Source organism: Echinops telfairi, unplaced genomic scaffold (assembly GCF_000313985.2).
Source record: "Echinops telfairi isolate 266 unplaced genomic scaffold, ASM31398v2 ScPeMD7_7407;HRSCAF=8445, whole genome shotgun sequence".
Lineage (NCBI taxonomy): Eukaryota > Metazoa > Chordata > Mammalia > Afrosoricida > Tenrecidae > Echinops > Echinops telfairi.
The window spans coordinates 6,762,738-6,785,206 of NW_022111307.1; the positions used below are offsets into that span (position 1 = coordinate 6,762,738).

Below are 22,469 nucleotides of genomic sequence, written 5' to 3' on the forward strand. Positions count from 1 at the left end.
ACGTCTCCCTTCACCCACTTTTCTGTTGTCCGTCCCCCAGGGAGGGGGGTCACATATAGTTCCTTATAATAGGTTCCCTCTTTCCTACCCACTCTCCTTCTACCCTCCCTGTATCGCCACTCACACCACTGGTCCTGAAGGGCTCATCCTGACCTACTTTCATTGACCTCCAGGTGTAGTAATTTGCCACCTGTAGCAAGCAGCTAAGTTTGGCCCATTTGGGGGAGACAACCTGGGAGAAGTCTGTTTCCCACAGATATTTTCCTTGCCTGTAGCTTGTCATTTCACATTTTCTGGTAGTCTTTTGATGAACAGAAATTTCTAATTTTTATGAGGTCCCATTTCTGTATTTTGTCTTTAGCTACTTGTACTTTTGCACAATTATATGAAATAATCCATTGCTGAAAGCTAGGCTTGAAAGCGTTGCCCCTGTGTGTTAAAGGTTTTGGTTGATGCATTTAAATCCTTAATCCATTTTGAATTTGTTTCTGCATATGTTGTGAGGCATGAGTCCTATCTCATTTTTCTGCATGTGCGGTCAATTTTCTCAACACTGATTATTGGTAGACTTAGCACCATTTTAAAAAATTAGTTGGCAGTAGATGTGTGGCTTTATTTCTGGTCTCTCAATTGTATCCCATTTGTCTATGCGCAGTGGTGGGATTCAGCTGGTTCGAACCAGTTCAGTAGAATAGACACCTAATTTTTCTGTTGACTTCTATGACACTTATGACCAGGGTTCTCTCTAAGGTGGGTGGCTGGGCAGCCACTCGGGGTGGAAATTGCAAGTTTACATTCCTTACTCTTTTTTTAACATTCCTCTGCACAGCAGCGATTCTGAGCATGCATGGTAGTCTTTCTGCTGTCCATTGGTATAAAAAAGGGGGAATGGAACTATGCTTGCTTGCTTATTCATTTAATGAAATTCGTTAGGCTTTTGATGAAAGACTATATTTTTATTTCCTTGCATTTGTTACCTCAATCAAGAAGCAGTATGGAAATACCTTAAATAACAGTTTTCTTGCTTTTTGTCAGGTATTATTCAATATCTCTTCATTAATACTTTAAAACTCTGATAACATAATCTAGTTTATATGTCTATTTTATTTAAACATTAACTGTATGAAATAATAAACTACCTTTCAGTATATATATTTTTGGGTACTTGAAACGGCAGTGTCATGTGTTCACTGGTGTGGCATTACGAGGCTGTTAGATGGTGGTCAGTAAACTTGGACTTCAGGTCTAAAGAAGTTATTCTATGCCTGTGTGACTCCTTGACTGGAGACTGTGGTTCAGGCACAAAATAGGTGGAATTTCATGTCTGTTGCTTGTGCTTGGAGGTTAGTGGACTCACTGATTGAAGGGACATTTTACCTGGCACGGGTCTACGAGAAACTTACAGCTTCATTGTTCCTTGTGGTAAATACATATCACATGAAACACTTGCCAAATCAGACATTTTTACCTGTACACTTCAGTGACATTACGTGCCTCAAGTTGTCAACCATCACCTCTCTCCTTTGCCAAATGACCCCACCACCATCAGGGTCCCCTAAGCAATGGCTTTGGTCTCTCTATATCATATAATTGGGGTCAGATGATAGGAATAATGTTGTGACTGGCATTTTTACTGAACATAATATTTTCAAGGCTCATCCAAATTATGACCTGAAGAAGGACCTAATGGTTAAGTAATATGTCATTGTATGTATACACCACATTTAAAAAACTCATCTGTTGATGAACAGTTAGGCTGTTTCCATCTTTTATTATTGTGAACAGTGCTACAGTGAACGTTGGTGCACACATTTCTGTTCAAGTTGCTGCTTTCAATGCTTTGGGGCACACACACAGGTTTGGCATAGCTGAGTCCTATGGTAGTTCCCCAGGGGTGGTTACTCTTTAACATGTCCCCAAGCAATGTAAAAAAGGTCCCGGCTTCTCCCCAGCCTCAGCAACACCTGTTTCTTTCCACGATAGCCTCGTTTCGAACAGGAAAGCCTGCTGTTCAGCCTATTGAAAGTTTCATAGAAACTCTACCCTTGTCTGTTGATGCTCACAGAATCTCAGAACCGTCTCTTCTCTTCCATGTTCACATGGTTCTTTGGTGGCTTGTTCTTGTGCTAAATTCCATCTTCATTTTCCCCAGTCAACTCTTTGGAGGCGAATAATGAATCTCCACTCAGTGAAGAGGTTTTCTTCGCTCAGAAAGGTAAGCCACCACCAGTTCTTCCAAAAACAAGCAGAAGCTAAAAGCTGGAACTCAGAGTGACACGGAGACAGCATGAAGAGTGTTATTCCTTTTCAGGGCCACCTGCTCAGTGCACACCCTGCAACGAGAGCCATTGGAAGTTTCCTCTGAAAGGGATTAGGCATGTCTCAGAGAATCACCCTTTTCTATCCAAGTGGGATGCCTATAAAATCAGTCTATCTAGGGACGCAGGTGTTTAGCCAACCTAGTTTTCTCTGGCAAAAACAGAACATAAGGGCCGCAGTCTTTATGTCCTGTGTCCAACGTTAAGAGTGGTCTCTTCTGTGCGGGGGCAGCTCCAGCCTCCTCCCTCACTGCGTTAACAAGGTGAGGGTTTTTAGTAACTTGCTCCAGGAGAAAATGCTGGCCCATCAACCTTAGCCTCCAAGAGGAAAGAAAATAATGTGGGAAGCTCGGTATCTGGTGTGGTTGTGGCAGGAACAGTGAAAATCCTGTCCTCTTTCAACTCATTCTTAAATTTAAAAATAAATTTTCATCCTTTCACGCTAGCGTTTCTGGGAAATTGTGAGATTATAAGAATATTAATTGTTGTTTTTTTAGCTAAAGGAAATTTAATTCACCAAAAACAAAACATTCCACATGAAGTTGACAAAATGCCTGTTAGCCCTTCATTCTGATGCCCAAAGTCAAGCATGGTTATTTTCAGTGACTAGTGCTTGGTTGGCTTCAAGCAGCCCTGGTGGGAATAGTGGTTATGGGATGGGCTGAGAACTCCAACTTCAAAACCACCACTCCTCGAGAGAAAGAAGATTCTCTACTCCCATAGACAGTGAGTTAGTCTCAGAAACCCACAGGTACAGTTCAGCTGTGTCCCTTAGGATCGCTATGACTAGATGACAGTGAGAGAGAGAGAGAGAGAGAGATTGGCTGCTAATTGGCTTCTGTAGAGGTTAGAACTTTGGAAACTCTCTGAGGGGAGTTCTACTCTGTCCTACAGGGTTGATATGGGTCATTCACAATCAACTAGATGGCAATAGGTTTGGTATATTTTGTATGGTTATATAGAGTATTTTAATTTCTTGATACTTTTCTTTTTTTCTTTCATGTTTAGATTGTCTTTGGTTAGTGAGACAGCCCTGGAAATTTATTTTCCAAAATAGGTTCCTCTTGCTCTTTCAAATCAGCTAGCTCTCAGATTGTAAGCGTTTTGTGTCCTAAGGGAATACTGAGGAAGAACTAAATCTCTAGTGCAGTGGTTCTCAACCTTCCCAATGCTGCCACCCTTTCATACAGTTCCTCATATGGTGGTGACCCCCCAACCATAAAATTATTTTCATTGCTACTTCATCGCTGTCATTTTGCTACTGTTATGAAGGGGGTGACCCCTGTGAAAGGGTTGTTCGACCCCCAAAGGGGTCGCGGCACACAGGTTGAGAACCACTGCCCTAGAGAATGAGGAGCCAACCCCACAGTTCAGTATGAACAAAATGTACGCTTTCAAACATCGTTACTGGCAGAGCAAGAGGCAAACCTAGGCCTGACTCCTAATCCAGAGCTCTGGTCAGGGGGAAGCACTGTTTCCATTATCCTGGTCAGTAGTGCCCTAGGTAGTCTCCATAGGATTAAGGGGACTTGAAAATTGAGGGGAAGAAATGGATATTAATTGAACACTTGCTATTCTGTCCTGTGCCCCTTCGCCTCCATACTGTGTGCTGTGAACTGAGACATACATGATGGTACTTGGACATGATAGGAACACCATCTCATAGTCTGACCCTGCTTTTTCGGTGTGGATCTGTGAGAGGCTGGGTTGCCTCAAGAACTGTCCAACTCAAGTGGCGAATTCCAAGGTTGGCTGGGGCCCTCGTTAGACTCACCTAGCTGTAGGCCAAAGTTGAAACGGAAACAAAAGATCGCAGGCCCGTGAGCGCAGTTGTACGGTTCAAGGTCCGCAGAAGCATGACCGGGTGTGGAAGGGCTCTTGGGATTGGGCGTGGACACCCCACGAGGCAAACAGAGTCCCAGTGAAGTCCCAGCAAGGAGGAAGGTGAGTGGCAGAGAGGAATTGTTTCTGTTTGATCTTGCTCTTATATAAAAAGCCACACTCCCAAAGAGGTGTCATTAAGCCACACTTGATTGACAGATTGAGCTTCGCCCTAGCCAGCAGCGTCTCATGAACACATCTAACATATTCCAGCATCTCTAGCAAGCTTTGTTCCTTAGCAGTGATCTTCAGCATGCTGAGAAGGTTTCATGTTTGGTTTGTTTTAATAAATCATTTTATTGGGCACTCTTACATATATTATAACAATCCACACATCCTTTATATCAAACGGACAGGTGCGGTTGTTAGTGTCAACAATTTCTAAACATTATCTTTTTTCTTGAGCCTTTTGATATCAGCTCCTCTTTTTCCCCTCCCTCCTCCACCTTGCCACCCCCTCCCCGTGAACCCTTAATATATTATGTATTGTTGTTATTATTTATACATATCTTACACCGCCCATTCTGTCCCTTCACGTATATCCTGGTATTCGTCCCCCTCGAGGGGGGTTATTTTGCCATCCTTGCTATCCGTCCCTCTCTCCCCTTCCTCCCCCTTCCCTTCCTCTACCCTCCTGGAATCATTACTCCTATTACTGATTCTGAGGGGGTTTGTCTTTCCTGAATTCGGTATATTGAAAGCTTTCATCTGTGCCCCAGTATGTACACCAGTCTATTGGGAATTGTGAGGTAGGACTAAGATCATACTAGTGGGGGTGGTTGGGGTGGTAAGAATTAAAGAATCAGAGGAGTGGTGTGTGTTTTGTCACCGCTTAGCCGCCCCCTGGATGCATTTTCTCCTTTATGTAGCCCCGCTGTTCAGGAGTGTCCAATTATCCACAATGGCCTCTGGGTCTCCACCTCGACCCCTTTGCATCACCTTGATGAGGTGGTTTATTTTTGAATTTTTGATGCCTGTTCCCGTTGCTGGACACCTCATGATCACACAGGCTGGTGTGCTTCTTCCATGAGGGCTTTGTTGCTTCCCTGCTAGATGGCTACTTGTTTGGCTTCAAGCTTTTAAGACCCCAGACACTATATCTTTTAATAGTCAGGCACCATCTGCTTTCTTCACCACTTCACCACGTTTTTTTTCTTTTTTCTTTTTTTTCACCACTTTTTCTTATGCACCCAGTTTGTCTTCAGTGATCTCATCGGGGAGGTGAGCATTGCCCAGTACCACGTTATTAGAGCAAACGTGTTGAGGGTATACTTAAGTAGAGGCTCACAGTCCATCCACTGCCTCCGTGTATTGCCATATAAATATATGTACATAGGCCAATATGCCTGTTTTTATGCCTCGATCTATTTACATATGTACAGCTCTATGTTTATACCTCTACAAATAATTTTGCTGTCCCTTATTTCTTTTTACTTTCCTCCTGTGCCACTATCATGTTCACCCCTCGTTTGCCGCTCAGTGACTCCTCTCGGCTAGATGATGGCTGCTTCACCACTACTGGGAACTCTGCACTCCCCCCTCACTGTCAATTCTCCATCCCTAGTTGTTCCCCTGCCCAGACCTTTGTTGTTACACCCCTGGCAGCTCAAGCGCTTTCTGTATGAGGGACATGAGATACACATGTTGTGTGTTGGCAGCTGTTGGTCAAACACGAATGAGCTCACCCCTAATGTGACGGCCATGAGGCTGCATCAACTCGAGGGCAGAGGGTTTGGCTTTGTGTTTTCGCCATGTGACGGCTGGATATGTGTCTCGTTGGTGAAGCCTGGTGTTGACGGCGTCAAGGGCCTTCGATGGCCCATAGCACGAATGCACTGGGCTGCGGCCCAAAGGTCCCAAACCACCGGTGGTTCCTCCAGAGAAAGCTGAGGCTGTCTCCTCCGGTGCAGAGTTTCAGTCTCAGACAGTTCTGCCCTGTCCTGTAGGTTTGCTATGAGTTGGAATCAACTCAATGGCAGTGAGTTTATATGGGCCAGATGCGTCTCACTTTTGCAAACGTCTCAAGCACAGATATGCTGTCACTACGATGTTGCAGACCACTGATTGCCCTGGATTTTTAAATGTGTAATTAATTTATTTATTTGAACATGCCTTATTTCATTCAACCTTGGGAAGGCCAGACATGATCATCCGGCCTGCGTTACACGGGCATCTCTTTCCCATCAAAGGGAGTAGCAGACGCCGCTCAGCCAATTGTAATTTTCCAGTCCGTAGCAAATGGCATTTCAGAGCCATTGAATTTTAAATAGTCTGAAGAGGAGAGGTGCAATACTTGACCAGAAGAGGCTACGCTTCAGAAACCAGTTTAACACGTTTTGTGGTTATGCACTTGGAACAACCTTGGAACAACGAGCTTGGAACAACCTTGACTTTACAACGAAACAATCAAAATAACCCCCGAGAATTGCTCTGGGCCTGTGGGCTCACATCAACCGTGAAAAGAAGCCCAGTGAGGTTTGCTGGCTGCGGGCTTACAAATAGGCAGTTGCTTTAGGTATGCTAACATACATTAGGACGTAAAGAGCTATATTTGTGTGAATGAACCCATTCCAAAAAGCCACTCTTCACAAAGACCGAGTAGGGGCATGCTCTCAGCCTGAGAATGTGGGGTCTAACACAGAGATTCCTGTTCTGTGTGCTGGGACCACAATATTGGATTAAAAAAAAAAAAAAGCCAAAGACACAATGCTTGCTCTCCAGGAGCTTAAACTGCTTAGCAACATGACCCAAAATAAGAGGAATTTAATGTTTTTTTAAAATATGCCATTAATTCAGAGATGGAGAAGTTTAAGAAGATTAAGCATCAAGGCAAAGACATCGATTGCACAGTCTCTTTTTTCCTTCTTTCCCCTTTTCGGTATAGTCTGGTTTTGTTTGCACATTATTTTCCAGGCTTCATCATTTGCAGGATCATTTTCCCATCCCTTCAGTGCCTTCTCACCTTTTTAACATTTGAAGCAAAGAGTGATTGTATATTAAGAATACCTCCCAGCCCAGTCAAGATCAAGTCCATAAATCTGGTCTTAGCCCGAAATCCAATACTAGACTATAAATCCCTCTTCAGACTCACAGAGCACATACAGTGATGCAAAATGCAGGAAGACCACAGGCTAGTGGACGCCAAGTCTTGTGGATCCAGTGGTGGTGGAAGCATCTCCAGGGCTCTTGCTGGTCTCAGTGTGGCTCCACGTGGCTTGTCAACAGGAGGGTGAAAGCAGAGAGGGCAAGTGCTTTCTCATCTTATCAACATGACATCATACATTGTAGGACTCACGTGGAATCATGGTGAGTGGCTACATAATGTGCTAACAGACTGAGACTATAAACTCAGGAAACATTTACCGGCATCAGTGCTGAGCCCTATTCTTGGCACCAGGGTACAGTGACAGCCAAAAACCCAAACTCACTGCCATCAGTTGTTGATGACTCACGGTTACCCTACAGGACAGGGTAGAACTGGCCCTATGAGTTTCTGAGACTGTAATGCTTTACGGGAGTAGAAAGCCTCATCTTTCTCCCTTGGAGCAGCTGGTGATTTGGAAGTCCAGACCTTGCAATTAGCTATCCAATGCGTAACAGCTACGCTCCCAGGCCGCCCCTCCTGAAGGGATAAACACAGCTAACAGACCAGCCATCCTGGATCTTCTGTTCTAGTGGGGAAAAGCTATTCCAGAATAAGAATGCCAGAGTCATGCGTTAAAAAGAAAGGAAGAAAACAAATGGTACACAAGGAAAAGATAATCAGACCCAGCTCGAAGTCCTTTTCAATACCAGAAGATATCAGAACAACATCTATAAATCCTAAGGAAAGAAAACTGCTTGGAGCTAATTAAGAAATGTATTACAGATATCCATCGCTTTAGGAACCCAAGTGGTATAGGGGGGTGTTTTGAGTTGGGCTGCTAACATCCAGGCCAGCAGTTCAAAACCACCAGCCACTCTGTGAGAGAACGATGAGGCTCTCTAATCCTATAGAGAGTTAGTCCTGGAAGCCCACAGGAGCAGTTCTACCCTATTCTATAGGGTTCTTGTGAGTCAGAATCCACTCGATGGCATTGAGTTTGGTTTGGGTTTTGGCTTGGGGATCCATATCTATAGAGGAACTTCAAAAAGTTTGGGGAGAGTTTTGAATGAGAAGACAATAGACTTATCCCACACACTTTTGGAAGGCCCATCTTGTACCTAAGTCGATTCATAAGCTACATGCCCTTGGGTGCCATGTGACAGTCGAACTGCCCCAGTGTTCTTTGTTGTCATCCTATGGAAGCAGATCTTTCTCCCATGGAGCTGCCCTGTCAGTTATCACTGCCAGCCTCCTGGTAGTAGCCAAGTGCTTACCTGTTGCACTGTAGCGACTACTCCTTGAGCTGCTTTTGACCAGACAGCGAGGACCCGGGGTTCTCCCAGGGGGTACATGGAGAAGCCCAGGAGAGGGGCTCACGGGGACAATGAGTGGGCACATGGAGAACCAGAACGACTCAATCGGGCAGATAGGGTTCCAGAAAATACAACTGACACACTTTGACAATGAGAGGAAACAGATGGAGGCCCCTGGCTTCCCCACATGGCCTCGTTCATAATCTGCAGCATTCCTCACTGGGGCAGGTAAGTGGCAATGATATTATTTCCCCAGGCCACCAGGTGAGTCACTAGCCCAACCCCGCCGTCCTGATGGCCAACGCAGAGAGGCTCAGCCCTACCCATGATACCTTGTGTTCAATAAAATGACTAATTCATCAGTCCAGGAGTTGCTGTATAGGCAGTCAGACAAGTTTCAGTCGGGTTCGACAGGACCATACCATCTACAGGAACTAACGCACGAAGACAATATTTACCTTCTACACATGCCTCGCTGCGTGATAAAGAGTGAGCGGAAGCAGTGTGAGTTTGGGGCGTGATAAGCAGGAGCCATCTGTTTCTATAGGGAGACTTCAAGCCCTCTGGGGAACTCGCCCTTCTGTTTGAGCGTCTCCATTCACTCCTCAGGAGCAGAGCTTTTGCCTAAAGCTTCAGATCAAGACGTAGGTGGATGGATCCAGGTTATTAAAGATGGGCAGGGCCCCCAGGATGATGGCTACTCGGAGGGCCCAAAGGAAGGAGGACTATTAATTCCTGGTGTGTAATTGTAGATCCATTGAGTGTGGGCGCCCCAAACACCCGCTGAAGTCGGACCTCGTGTCTCCCAAGGCATGCTGGACTTCTGTTGACCCACAGCACGTTGACATTTTCATTCTCCCTGTCCCCCCACCCCCCGGAAAATGCTGTGTCCTCTCCTGAGTATATTCCTAAGGATTGCCTCCGGCTTGGAGATGGAGGCCTGTTCCTGCTCCCATTCGCTTCCTACTAGGCTGTTACTCTCCTGCAGCAAGCAAGGTGTGTGGAGCGAGAATCGCAGCACAGGTTTTAAATCATTCTTAGAATTCAACATTAGGCCGTCTTCCCCATGATTACCTTATTGTTTCTGAATACCACTGTTGACCAGAGGTTTACTTTTAACTTTTATTGGGGCCTGGCTCCTGCTCAAGTCTTCCCTTCACATTGCAAACCTAACACACTGTCTCAAGGCCTGAGGACCCCCAAGCCTTTCATCCTTGGCAACTTGACCGTTGGCTTATTTTCGATGCCTGTTCGTTTGCTAGCAGAAGTCTTAAGCATTCCTGCCTACTGTCAGTCCTGCTACCAGACTCGTAGCCTCCCTACCCCTCTGTCTCACTTTCTTCTTTTTACTTATACTTTTTTTGGGGAAATCACTTAAACTCACGGAAAGCCAATAGGAATAAAAGTAATCCACGGAACAGCCCTAAACCCTTTACACAGCACCACCCACAATTAACACTGAACCAGATGCTGTATCATTTGCTTTCTCATTCATCCACCTAGAGCATTTTTTTTTTATGAATCGCTTGGAAATAAATGAACTGTAAACATGCCAGTGTTCTTCCAAAGAACTGTGTTTTTTCCTCTTTTATAGTCTTGGTGCAGTTATCAACCTCAGTGAATTTTATTACTGATATAATAATTTTATACAATTTAGTCCCTATCCCAGTTTTGTTTATTGATCCAATAATGTCTTTTATAGCTTGATTTGTAAAAATTTTATTGGGGGCTTGTACAATTCTCATCAAAACCCATATGTATATCCATTGTGTCAAGCACATATGTACATTTGTTGCCCTCATCATTCTCAAAACATTTGCCTTCTACTTTAGCCCTTAATATCAGTTGCTCATTTTCCCCCTCCCTCCCCACTCCCCCTTCCTTAATGAACCCTTCATATTCGTAAATTATTATAGTTTTGTCATAAGTTACACTGTCCGACGTCTCCCTCTACCCTTTTCTCTGCTGTCTATCCCCCAGGGAGGAGGCAATACTTAGATTCTTGTAATCAGTTCCCCCTTTCTACCCCACATTCCCTTCACCCTCCAGGCATCGCCCCTCTCACCACTGGTCCTGAAGGAGTCATCTATCCTGGATTCCCTGTGTTTCCAGTTGCTATCTGTACCAATGTACATCCTCTGGTCTAGCCAGATTTGTAAGGTAGAATTGGGATCATGATAGTTGGGGGGAAGAAGCATTTAAGAGCTAGAGGAAAGTTGTATGTTTTATCGTTGCTACCCTGCACCCTGACTGGCTTATCTCCTCCCCTCAACCCTTCAGCGAGGGGGTGTCCAGTTGCCTACCGATGGGCTTTGAGTCTCCACTCCACTCCACCTTTACAATATGATTTTTTGTTCTTTGATGCTTGATACCTGATCCCTTAGACAGCTCGTGGTCACACATGCTGTTGTGCTTCTTCCATGTGGGCTTTGTTGCTTCTGAGCTAGTTGGCCGCTTGTTTACCTTCAGGCCTTTAAGATCCCAGAAGCTATATCATTTAATAGCCGGGCACCATCAGCTCTCTTCACCACATTTACTTATGCACATGTTTGTCTTCAGTGATTGTGTCAGTAAAGCGGGCAAATGATTTTCAGTTCTTTGATGTCTGATAACTGATCTCTTCTATACCTCGTGGTCAGAGAGGCTGGTGTGCTTCTTTCAGATGGGCTTTGATGCTTCTCAGCTGGATGGCTGCTTGTTTATCTTCAAGCCTTTAAGACCCCAGACGCTATATCTTTTGGTAGCTGGGCACCATCAGCTTTCTTCATCACCTTTGCTTATGTTCACATTTTTCTTCAGCAATTGTGTCGGGAAGGTGTGCATCCTGGAATGTCAATTTAATAGAACAATGTGTTCTTGCAATGAATAAGTTATCGCTTGATTTTTTTCCTCTTCCCTCACAGACTCTCGTCTAGGAACTGTCCTGTGTGTATTGTGTATTTGTGGATTGTGTCTCTTTAGTCTCCTTAAAACAAGAATGCTTCCATTTAGCACCTATGTTTTTTGTTAGTTTGTTTATGACATTGACATTGTAAAAGATCCAGGTCCTTTCCCCTAGTAGAACATGCTCCATTCTGTGTTTGTCTGAGTTTTCCTCAGGGTCAGATCCGGATTTTGCACTCCCCACCAGAACCCTACTTCGGGGGTGCTGCATCCTTGGGCATTGCAGCTGAAGCACACGATGCCCACTTGCCCCTCGCTGACAATGTGAATTGTGATCACCCTGCCAAGGCGTTGGCCAAGCTTGCCATTGTTTACTTACTGTGTATCCGTAGTCATTAACAAGCAAATTTGGGGCGACACTTTAAAACCACACAGATATTATGCTCCCCAGCCAAATCCCCTAACCACTGTAGATTTAGTATCCCGTGACAATGAGTCTCGCCTTCCTAGTCTTAGTTATTATTTATGATTGCTAAATGATGTGTTTCAACACCAGCACTTTCCCCAGTAAGCAGGAGTTCTCTCCTTCTCGTTCACTTGTTGCTCTGTTTGTTTATACATCTGTTTCTGTTGGTATGGGACCATAATTATCCCCCCCAACCCCAAGAAGGCCCATAAATCATCAAGGTCATGAATCACTTGGGTGCTCAAACACTCTCAAACTCGGCCAGCAGGAGTCCCTTCCAGCTGTCCCTGGGGTCTTGTGACATCTTTTAAATGTTGCCTTCACAGTATTCTGGGAGATCAGCAAGATGTTCTCAGGCCCCTCCCCTCTCCTTTCTTCTAACTATAGCTCTCTTTGTAGCTCCTCAGTGTCATGCGTGTGTCAAGGTGATGATTTAGACTCTACAGTTTAGAGCAAAGAAGGAGAAGGGTTAGCAGCCCCGAGTGCTCTAGAGGTTCCGAAGCACAGAAGAGCTCAGGTGGCCCTCATCTCACTCTTTGCCTCTGCTCCGAGCAGGTGCTGTCCACGGGACAAGAGGCTCTGGACTCCTACACCGTGGCCCATGGCAGCTATTTACCGAGTCTCCTAACATGTGCTGGGCATTGTAAGAATACACAAACTAAAAAGAGGAGATTATGCTGAAAGGTTGCTGGTTCAAGCCCACCGAGGGGCAGACACCATGGAAGGGAAAAGGTCTGGCAATTTGCTTCTGTAAAGTTTACAGCCCAGGAAACCCCTTGGGACAGGTTTCCTCTGTAACATGGGGGGCGGTTTCATCATGAGAATCACCTTGATGACAAAGGGTGCTCTTTTGTTTGGTCTTTGTAATTCTCTAGTGGGAAACTCACAGGGGCAGTTCTACCCTGTCCTATAGAGCCGCTATGAGTTGGCATCAACTCGGTGGCAGTGAGTTTGGGTTGTTTTTTTTGGGGGGGGGGGATAAGCATCAGGGTTCCCTAGGACAGGCACAGGTATATCTAAGTAACCCTAACACAACCTGAGGGTGTTTTTAGTGGGTCGTCGGTGAGGTACTTGAAAGAGTGTTAGGAGTTCGTTCTGTGGTGAAAGTAATCCTGATGGGGACGTTTGGAGAAGCTTCCCGAGTGAACTTTTGAGTAGTCAGAATTTGAGGGATGGCAGGATGAGGAAGAAGAGCTCCCCCAGTGCTTGCCGGAGATCACCACTCGGGAGCTCTGACGCCGATAGGACTTGGCCACTTCATGCAACTGGCCCCCACCCCCTGCGAGGCGCTGCTGTGGCTCCTGTGAGCAGCCATGGACTTGGCTCTGAGTCACAGTGACCGAGTACAGCTGGAGGAAGCAGAGCCCTGCCCAGTCCTGCACCGTCCTCCCGCCCGCCGCTAGTCTGAGCCTACTGCTGCAGCCCCAGGGTCCATTCCTCTTGGTGAGGGCCTTTCTGTCTTTCTCTGGCCCTCGGGCACGATGTCCTTCTCCAGGGACTGGAGCCAGGTGCGTAAGGACCATCTGAGAAGTCCTGCGGCTGTAGGACAACCCTCTTGCCTGACCTCCCAACTAAAGCGCACTGTCCCTGATGCCATTTCATGTTTCTTTCAGACACACAAGAAGCATGCCCAGCGTTCACCAAGCTGAGCTTTCACAGCGCACTGCTTGGCACGGACCTGCATGTGAAGCTCTTCCTGTACACGAGGAAGAACATGACCTGCCCGGAAGTCATCAACTCCACCGCCTTGGGGGACTTGGACGTGACCAAGAGAACCACCTTCATTGTTCACGGATACAGGCCCATGGGCTCCGTGCCTGGCTGGTTGGGGGACTTGGTGAAAAGCTTGCTCTCGGTGGAAGACATGAACGTGATTGTGGTGGACTGGAATCGAGGTGCTACCACCGTGGTATACCACCACGCCTCTAGCAAAACCAGAAATGTAGCCCAGATCTTGACGAAATTTATTGACCAGATATTGGTAAGAGTGACATGTTCTTAGATTATTCGGGGCCAACGTGAAACTAACCTATTACCTGGAGACTGAAACCCAAGAGGCCTCTGCATTGAGCAGAAGGATCATTTGAGGTGATCCTTCTGGCAGGGGGGTCGAGGGGCACATATAGGCATGTTGGCACTGCACAAGGAGAGCCATCTGGGCGCAGCAAGTGGGGCAGAGGGGCCCCATTGCCTTGTAGATGGTTTAGATTTACAGATTTATGATAATGATTTTTCCACCACACCATCATACAGGATCCTGAGGGAGAGGGGTTGTTTTCTTTTTTATTTTCCTTTTTAAAATAATTTTATTGGGAGCTCATACAACTCTTATTACAATCCACACATACATCCATTGTGTCAAGCACATTTGCTGCCATATCATTCTCAAAACATTTGCTTTCTGCTTGAGCCCCTGGTATCAGCTCATCCCCCCCCCCATTTCCCCCTCCCTCATGAACCCTTGCTAATTTATAGATTATTATTATTTTGTCATATCTTACCCACTGCCACTTTTCTGTTGTCCATCCCCCAGAGAGGAGGCTATATTTAGATCCTTGTAATTGGTTCCCCCTTTCCACCCTACCCTCCCGAGGGGTCGTTTTCTAACTCACAGAAAGGTGCCTTATGGTTACGGGGGGCGCCTGAGGAGGGGTTTTCTGGTCTCCACACGTCAAGCCACTTCCATGTCTATGATGGTTTCTTTTGCTGGCAGTGTTAAGCATTCAGTGACCAGATATTGAAACACAGGGCCTGACTTGAATCACGGCAAAGATTTTGTCTTTTTGTAAGTCTTTAGAAGACTTACAAAAGCTAGACTGTACTTAGTGATGTGCCTCATAAATTGTCCCCTTTGAGCAAAAAGCAGCAGCAGTGACGTGAATTCTGGACCATTTCAGAGAGCGTCTGGCCAGGTGATCCCCGCAGCGATGGGTGGCATGACTTCCTATAAGCTCCCCGTCTAAGGCACAGCCCTGGGAAGTTGGATATTGAAATTACACATGGCAGGTTGCCCTGGCAGTCTTTGGACTGTGCCCGCTACCTCGTTTCACCTTCTAGCCATTTCTCCCCTTCTTTCCCTGGTGACTCATTATCTGAGCCAGCAGGAGGATAGATAAGGGAGTTCATCGAAATATATTGTCTCATCCTCAAATTTGAAGATCTTAAAGTTTGTTTTTTTTTGGCTTGCTTTCTGTCAGGCGGATGAATGAAGATACCAGGGCATAAAGATGGGGGCCCAGGGCTGGAGACAGACAAACAGGGTTTGAAGTTTGTCCTTCCACTGCCTGGCAGAGTGCTAAACTCTGAGCTTCAGCTCCTTATCTATAAAACCAGAAGAGAATTCTTGAAGGGGTTCCGAGACATTGCGATGAGAGAAAGGATGTACGCCTCTCAGAAATGATTCTCTGGAGCCCACAGCTAGGGCATTCCCCTGGGAGTTATCCGTTCCTTAGCCCCTCACCATTCATGTTGGCTCTCTTGACCTTCCAGGCAGAAGGAGCATCTCTCGAGGACATTTACATAATTGGAGTCAGTCTGGGAGCCCACATAGCTGGGTTTGTTGGAAAAATGTTTGATGGCGAGCTGGGGAGAATTACAGGTAAGCCTCCTGTGAGTGGACGAGAGGTCGCCAGCTGGGCAGGGTGCTCGGTGGGAAAATCGTATGCAGGCATTTCCGAGCCAGCGCTATCCAATTACATATGCTCTCTGAGCGTGTGTGCTTGTATACAAATGGACGATCCTAATAAAATCAACTTTGCATGATTGTATGTGCAAAAAAATAAAAAAGAAGAAAACCCTTCAAACCCATTGCTGCTGAGAACCAAGCAGCCCCGGATGTCACAGTGCCGCTCTGTGCCGCAGGGGTGCTTGGCGGTCATCTTTACCGAAGCGGGTTGCCAGGCCTTTCTTCTGTGGTGCGCCAGAAGGGTTTGAACCACTAACGCTTAGGGTAGTGCACACATGCGCCTACACGCACTCGCTGCCATCGAGGCCGTGCTGGGTTTCTGCGATTGTCCCTGTGGATGGGAACAGAAAGCCCAACCTTGCTCCCCGGGAGCTGCCAGTGGTTTCGAACCACTAGCCTGTGGATCCCAGCACAACCCCCACACCACCAGGGCTCCCAGTCTTGCACAAATCCAATGAGCCACCCAGGGCTGGGCGCTTTGTAAGTTGTCTCCGTCACAGAACGGATGACAACGGCTCCGCGTTTCTCATGTACCTGTCAAACCAGCTGTCCTCGTGGGGCTGATGCCTGGGCCCCCAGCTGGCCCGCTTCCTCCTCTCGCTGAAGGTAAGTGAGCGTTCACGTTCCACCGAATCCGCTTCAGTCTCCAGATGTAGCTGGAGTCGCACGACAGGAACATGAGCCGGAAATCCTATTCCGATGGCTGAGGATCACGCTCTGAATATCGTCTTTCTTTCGCGCCCCAACAGAATGAAAACACTCAACTTGCAGCAGGTCAACCCGAACAAAGGCTCCCTTGCTGGGCCCCCTTGCTGGGTGTTTTAGTAACTTTCCACAGCTCCCAGCAGACAGCCGAGGGAAGCTGTTCTTCCAGAGACCCAGCTTCCTCTCCTGAATCCATCCTCACACCAGAGTAGTGGTTTTCAATCCTGAAAATCTGGAAGGCAGAAGTGAATGGAAGGGAGAAGGGAATGATTCAAATCAACTACAAGGGGGTACCCCCCAAAAAAAACCCTGGAATTTCCCCCCCCCAAAGCTATGTATGTAATTTTTTTAAAAAAAACAAAACAACCATATCACCTTCAAAGTACTCTCCATCACACTTAATACATTTGTTAAATCTGCAATTCTGTTCTTGGAAACATTTTTCAGACTCACCTATTTGGATGGCTGACAGCACCTCCCTCACTGTTTTTTCTTCACCTCTTCCATGTTGTCAAATCGCTGTCCTTTCATGTCCCTCTTCGTTCACAGAAACAAAAAAGTCTCTCAGAGTGAGGTCAGGGGAGTCAGGTGTGTGGGGCAAGAGAGACATGGTGATTTTTGCCCATAACTGATGCACTGAGATGGCTGCGTTAGCAGGTAAATCAGGCCTTTTTTTGTCACACACTGTTATGCAATCTTTTCAGAACCTCTAAATCAAAAGCTTGGTTAACAGTCTGACCCGATGGAATGAACTCCAAATGCACTATGAGTCACATTTTCATCTGTTAGGGAAGTTGACGGATGTCCAGAACGAGGTTTGTCATCAATCAACATTTCACCTTTTTTGAAACAAGAAAACCACTTGTACACTTGAGTTTTTCCCATAACGCTGTCCTGGTAAGCTGTGTTCAAAATCACAACAGTTTCTGTGGCATTTTTCCGGAGCAAGAAAAAATTTCACAGCCGCACTCTGTTCTCTTAAATCGGCCATCACAAAAACAAGGTTCAAGGGAAACTGCTTTTATGAAAAAATTCACTGTGACCAGAGAGAAGCTTCCCAGGTGATGCCACTGGGTGCACTAACTCAGAGCAAGTTGCTAGATGTTTGCCTTGTGGGAAAGAGGTGTCTTACAAAAGCTCCGCTCTGCCCAGCATAATTCCAGGGGTTTTTTTTGGTGGGGGGGATGCCCCCTCGTATGTTTGGGTGGTAAATGCAAGGCCCAGTTCTTAATGTGCCCTGGGAAAATCCACTTTCTCTCTGACTATTGGTTAGTGCCAGATTGGAGACTCCATGGGACTTGCCACATCTGGGTGAGCCCCATGTGGTCTGCCCACACAGAGCTTATAGCTTTTCAGGGCGGTTTAAGCATGGTGTTTTTATGGGGATTGTAGGTTTCTAATTTGCAAGGGTTTATCAAATAACTCGGAGCCCTGGTGGCATAGTGGTTATGTGTTGGGCTGCTAACCACAAGATCATCAGTTTGAAACCACTAGTCAACTCTGCGAGGCATTCTACTCCCATAAAGAGTTACAGCTTCAGAAACCCACAAGGTGTGTGTGTGTGTGTGTGTGTGTGTGTGTGAGCTCTATCATGTCCTATAGGGTCGCTATAAGTCCCCATTGATTCAATGGCAGGGAGGAGCAGATCACATGACTCAGGAGATCATATGCTCATATTTCCCTGTGACGGTGTGGTTTGCACCTTTTGTCCTGGTGCAACCATTGGAACACCCTTATCACTCTCAACACTGCCCTGTTAGGACATTATATGCGGTGTGCTGATTCATCAGCCACTGGTCTGCTGCCTGCTGTAAACAGGGCTCTCATAGTTGGTTTCCTGAGGCAAGAAGTGGTGCTGTCTTCTGTGCAGAGGGAGAGGCGGCTTCAGCCAATTCTTTCTAAGGGCTGGAGTTGCTCCTGGTCTTGAGACTTTCCTGTGGGCTGGGGTGCCTGGGTGATGTTGATCCAGCTCCTCCCACATCAGTTCCAGTAAGGAACCGACAAAAGAGGAAGAAAGGCTGGCACGGAAAGAGAGACAAGGAAAGGAGACAGATAAACAAATGTCCCAAGAGAGCCGAAGAGCCTTTCACCAACTCCGGCTGCCAGTTCTGCAGTGATCGCCAGACTTCCTCCTGAGGTGCCTGCCTCCAGGTGGCCTCCAGCCTCCAGCCCCTCTCTCTGTCAGCAGCCGAGGACAGCTGAGTCCCTTCGCACCACCTAGGGACTCCTAAAAGAGGCTTGGGTGGCAAGAAATGAAGAGAATGAAGCTGGAACCTGGCAAGTTGAGCCAAGGATGCCACGTCTCGGAGTTTATAGGTCTTCTAAAACGACAATCATTGATCCCAAAGGTCAAACCTTCACTCCAGGCAGGTCACTGCTGAACAAAGGTTTTCTTTTTTTTTTTTAACATATATCATATCATTCCATAGTTCAATCACCTCAAACAACTGTACAATTGTTGCCACAGTCCAAACATTCTTTTTCTAGATGGGTGCTGGGACATGGTCTCCCCTTCATCCCTCATCCACCTCTGAACCCCGCCTCCCCTAGAATAAAAGTAGAAACCTTTATTCTACTTGCTGTCTCCATAGATTCATCAATCCTGGGTTTTATACACACACAAAAAAACATAACACAACTCTGAGAGGGTGCTCTCCAGTGGCATGACACCTCCGGGATACACCCTAATATGAACGAGCAAAAAACAAACAATAATACAAACCAAAGATACGGACAATTTTGGAAACCAGATCAGGTCCAGCCTGCATCATAGGGATGGGGGAGGGGGGATTACTGACAAAATTTTAACTGTTCACATCAGATTTACTGCTTTGATCTCTATTCTCATCTCTCCAAAGCTCTCTGGTTAGTAACCACTTTCCTCCTAACTCCTCAATGGTAGGTATAGAGGGAGTTCTCCAGAGACTTATTTCCCATGTAGCTCCACGAATGAGCCCTGAGCTCCCACTGTCAACGTAGCCTTCTGTACACCGGGGCCTCACAATGCAGGCTCTGATCCTAGTCCCTCCTCTGACTTCAGGTGACATGGTTTACCATCCTTCGGTGACTGATGATGGTCTTCTTCCATGTGGACTCAGTGGGTGTCTCACTTGGATGGCTGCTGGTTTGGAAACAAGCCTTAAGACCTCAGACGCTATTTATCTGTCAGCCAGGCCCCATCTACATCGAACAGAATTTTTTTTAGCTTCTGGTTTTTAATGAAAACATTCTTTTACTTTAAGATTTGCATGTGGTGGCTACAACCTCATGGAGGTTGATCACGTGTGTTTCTAGCTGTTTCTTAGTGCTGATGAGGAATGGCCAGCTACCCCTGATCAAGGGCAAGAAATCAGCTCAGGCATGATGGGGCGAGCTCCTTCTGCAGTCCAAATACCCACTTTCCTCCCGTCTTTGGCCCCTGGCCTGACCAGTGAGTTTTGCTCTTTCCAGCAAGTTTGCTAAGCTCAGTGCGGTGCAACCAAGATCTCAACAGCTGGGGGTGGGAGTGTTGGAAGGCTGTGTGATGCTGGTCCCCACACTGCCGCTCCCTCACCCTCAGCCCATTCATCTGTAAAACTCTGCACCCTAGAAGCCTGGGAGGTTGTGGCCTTGGTAGCTCTGAGGAGATTCAGGCTCTAGCCAGGATGGTGAGATGGTTTACACCAACTGCAGCAAGAACCCAAACTCAACCCTCTAACTCCCTGCCATCCAGTCTATTCTAACTCATAGCAACCCGACAGAGCAGAGTAGACCTGCCCGGGGGGTGGGGGCAGGGGCTCCTAGACTGGAAATGTTTACAGGAGCACAAAGCCAAATCTTCAGAGGAGCGGCTGGTGGGCTCAAACTGCTGAGTTGGCAGTGAGCCGCTCAGTGCCCAACACACTACACCACCGGGGCTCCTGACTGGGGCAGAGGGCTCATGTCAAAGGCAACAGTGCCGGGGACCTTACGAAGCTGAGCGGAGCCCAGACTGGCACCTGTTGGAACAAGATCCTCCTTAGGAAGTGGCACGCCATTTTTAAGGGCCTGCGTATGTGGGAGACTGTGACAACCACAGGGAATGAACTTGGAGCTTTATTCCCGCGGCAGAATTGCTTCCTTCTTTTCCACCCTCCCCTTATCTTCCCACTCCACACAGATAGGGATGCTGGTTTTAAAAAACTCACATTAATAAAGACTAAGGTGCGCCCGACATGAAAAAACAAAACAAAAACTAACCTGAAGAATAATAGCTCCCTTGCCTTGCTCGTTGCCCAAGCAACAAGAATCCAATGAGCAGGTATGCATGAGTATTCAGTGAGCAGGTGTGTATGAATATTCAATGAGCAGGTATGCCTGAGCATTCAATGAGCAGGGATGTATGAACATTCAATGAGGAGGTATGCATGAGTAATGCTTGATGCCTGGAAGTGCCAAGCAGACCTTCAGGAGTTCTATTAATAACAAGAAGAAAGGTTGAGTGAGGTTTCTGGATCATCAAAAGTGGGATAAACATTAAACAACTCGAATCCAAACTCTGCCACAGAGTGAATTTTGACTCCTGGTCACCCTATTGGTCAGAGTAGAGGAGCCCCTGGGGGCGTCTGAGACGGCAGCTCTTATGAGTAGAAAGCCTTAGCCGTCCAACCTGTAGTCCCTGCAGCCACCAGGGCTCCTCAACATCAGGCCTCATTTTTCTCTCTCATGTGTGCCCTGGGAGGGAGCCCTGGTGGTGCTGTCTGGCAAGCGTCCCACCAGACATGCTAAAGAAAGATGAGGCAATCCTGCCCCCATAAAGCTTTGCAGCCTCAGAAATCCCATACGTGGTCACAGTGAGGGCATGGACTGACTCCCTGGCAGTAGGTTTTCTGCAAGCACCCAGGTTTCCCCCTCTGGACCCAGCTTCTCCTCGGCCTATCCTGCTCCCTGGACGTGTGTGCACTCGCTGGCGATCAGCTTGGCACAAAGCCGAGCCTGCCCCTGGGGTCTGCAGTGCCTGGCACGGCCGGCACAACCACTTGCACTGTGGGAAAAGGCTACAGGGCAGTGGGAAGACATGCTGGCAGAGCAGGCTGGGCACAGGAGCGCTTGCCCACCCGAGGGTACCCTGCAGCCTGAGAGCCACCATCAAAAGCTCTGCTGCGAATGACTCATGGCGTGGGGCTGCCAAGCTGACTCTGTTTTCTTTCCAGGGCTCGACCCTGCCGGCCCTTTATTCAACGGGAAGCCTCCGAAAGACAGATTAGATTCTGGTGACGCGCAGTTTGTGGACATCATCCATTCCGACACTGACGGTAACATTCCTGTCCACCCCCGGCCTCTAGAGAGTCTCCCTCCAGGGCATCCTCCTGCAGGGGCAGATCGGCTTGTCCGAGTGGCCCTGCTGCCAGTCCACAGAATCACGGAGGGGCAGAGAATCTAATGCAGACACCCAGGATGGTCCCTCTGGGTATTTTCCCACCTTGTCGGGGGATTTGGAGCCCAGGTGGTTTACTGGTTACTGGTTGTGCTGTTAAGCTAGAGGTCTGCAGTTCAAAACCACCAGCTACTCCTAGGCAGAAAGAGGCTTTTTTTTTTTCTCTCTAAATTCCCATGAAGAGTTTCAATCTCAGAAAACTCACAGGGGCAAGTTCAATTGTGGGATTGCAAGGAATCCAGGAGAGCCTGTCACTGTAACCCCAAACCAGTCAAGAAATTCTAAGTTTATTCCTGCAAGTGCTGGCCAGGTTTCTCTTCTGAGCTACCGTAAAGACTCGAGTATAAGCTAGCCCGACTATCTGCTGAGTCACCCAATTTTACCACAAAAACTGCAAAGTAGTCGTCAGTCAGTGCACATGGAGTCACATACAGATGGAGATACTAAGGCTCGGAGGAGTGAAGCATTGACACGAGACCATTAAAATAAACAAACTCACTACCATCTAGTCAATTCTGACTCAATACGACCCTATCGGACAAAGTAGGGCTGAGACAGGGAAAACCAATATATGAAACATAACCTATTGGCATTCTATGATGCTCACCTTCCCGACACAACCGCTGAAGACAAAGCAGGCGAATAAGCAAATGTGGTGAAGAAAGCTGATGGTGCCCGGCTATCAAAAGATATAGCGTCTGGGGTCTTAAAAGCTTGCAGGTAAACAAGCGGCCATCT

General features: G+C 47.0%; 1 protein-coding gene across 3 annotated transcripts in view; it reads left to right on the top strand.

The window, feature by feature from the left end:
- Nucleotides 1-22,469, top strand: part of LIPH (lipase H) — a 55,402-nt gene that overhangs the window by 5,123 nt on the left and 27,810 nt on the right. For all 3 annotated transcript variants that reach the window (XM_045296433.1, XM_045296435.1, XM_045296434.1), the window contains 3 exons: nucleotides 13,560-13,927; nucleotides 15,436-15,544; nucleotides 21,508-21,609. In XM_045296433.1, the coding sequence (XP_045152368.1) occupies nucleotides 13,560-13,927; nucleotides 15,436-15,544; nucleotides 21,508-21,609 (579 nt within the window). The remainder of the gene's footprint in view (nucleotides 1-13,559; nucleotides 13,928-15,435; nucleotides 15,545-21,507; nucleotides 21,610-22,469) is intronic.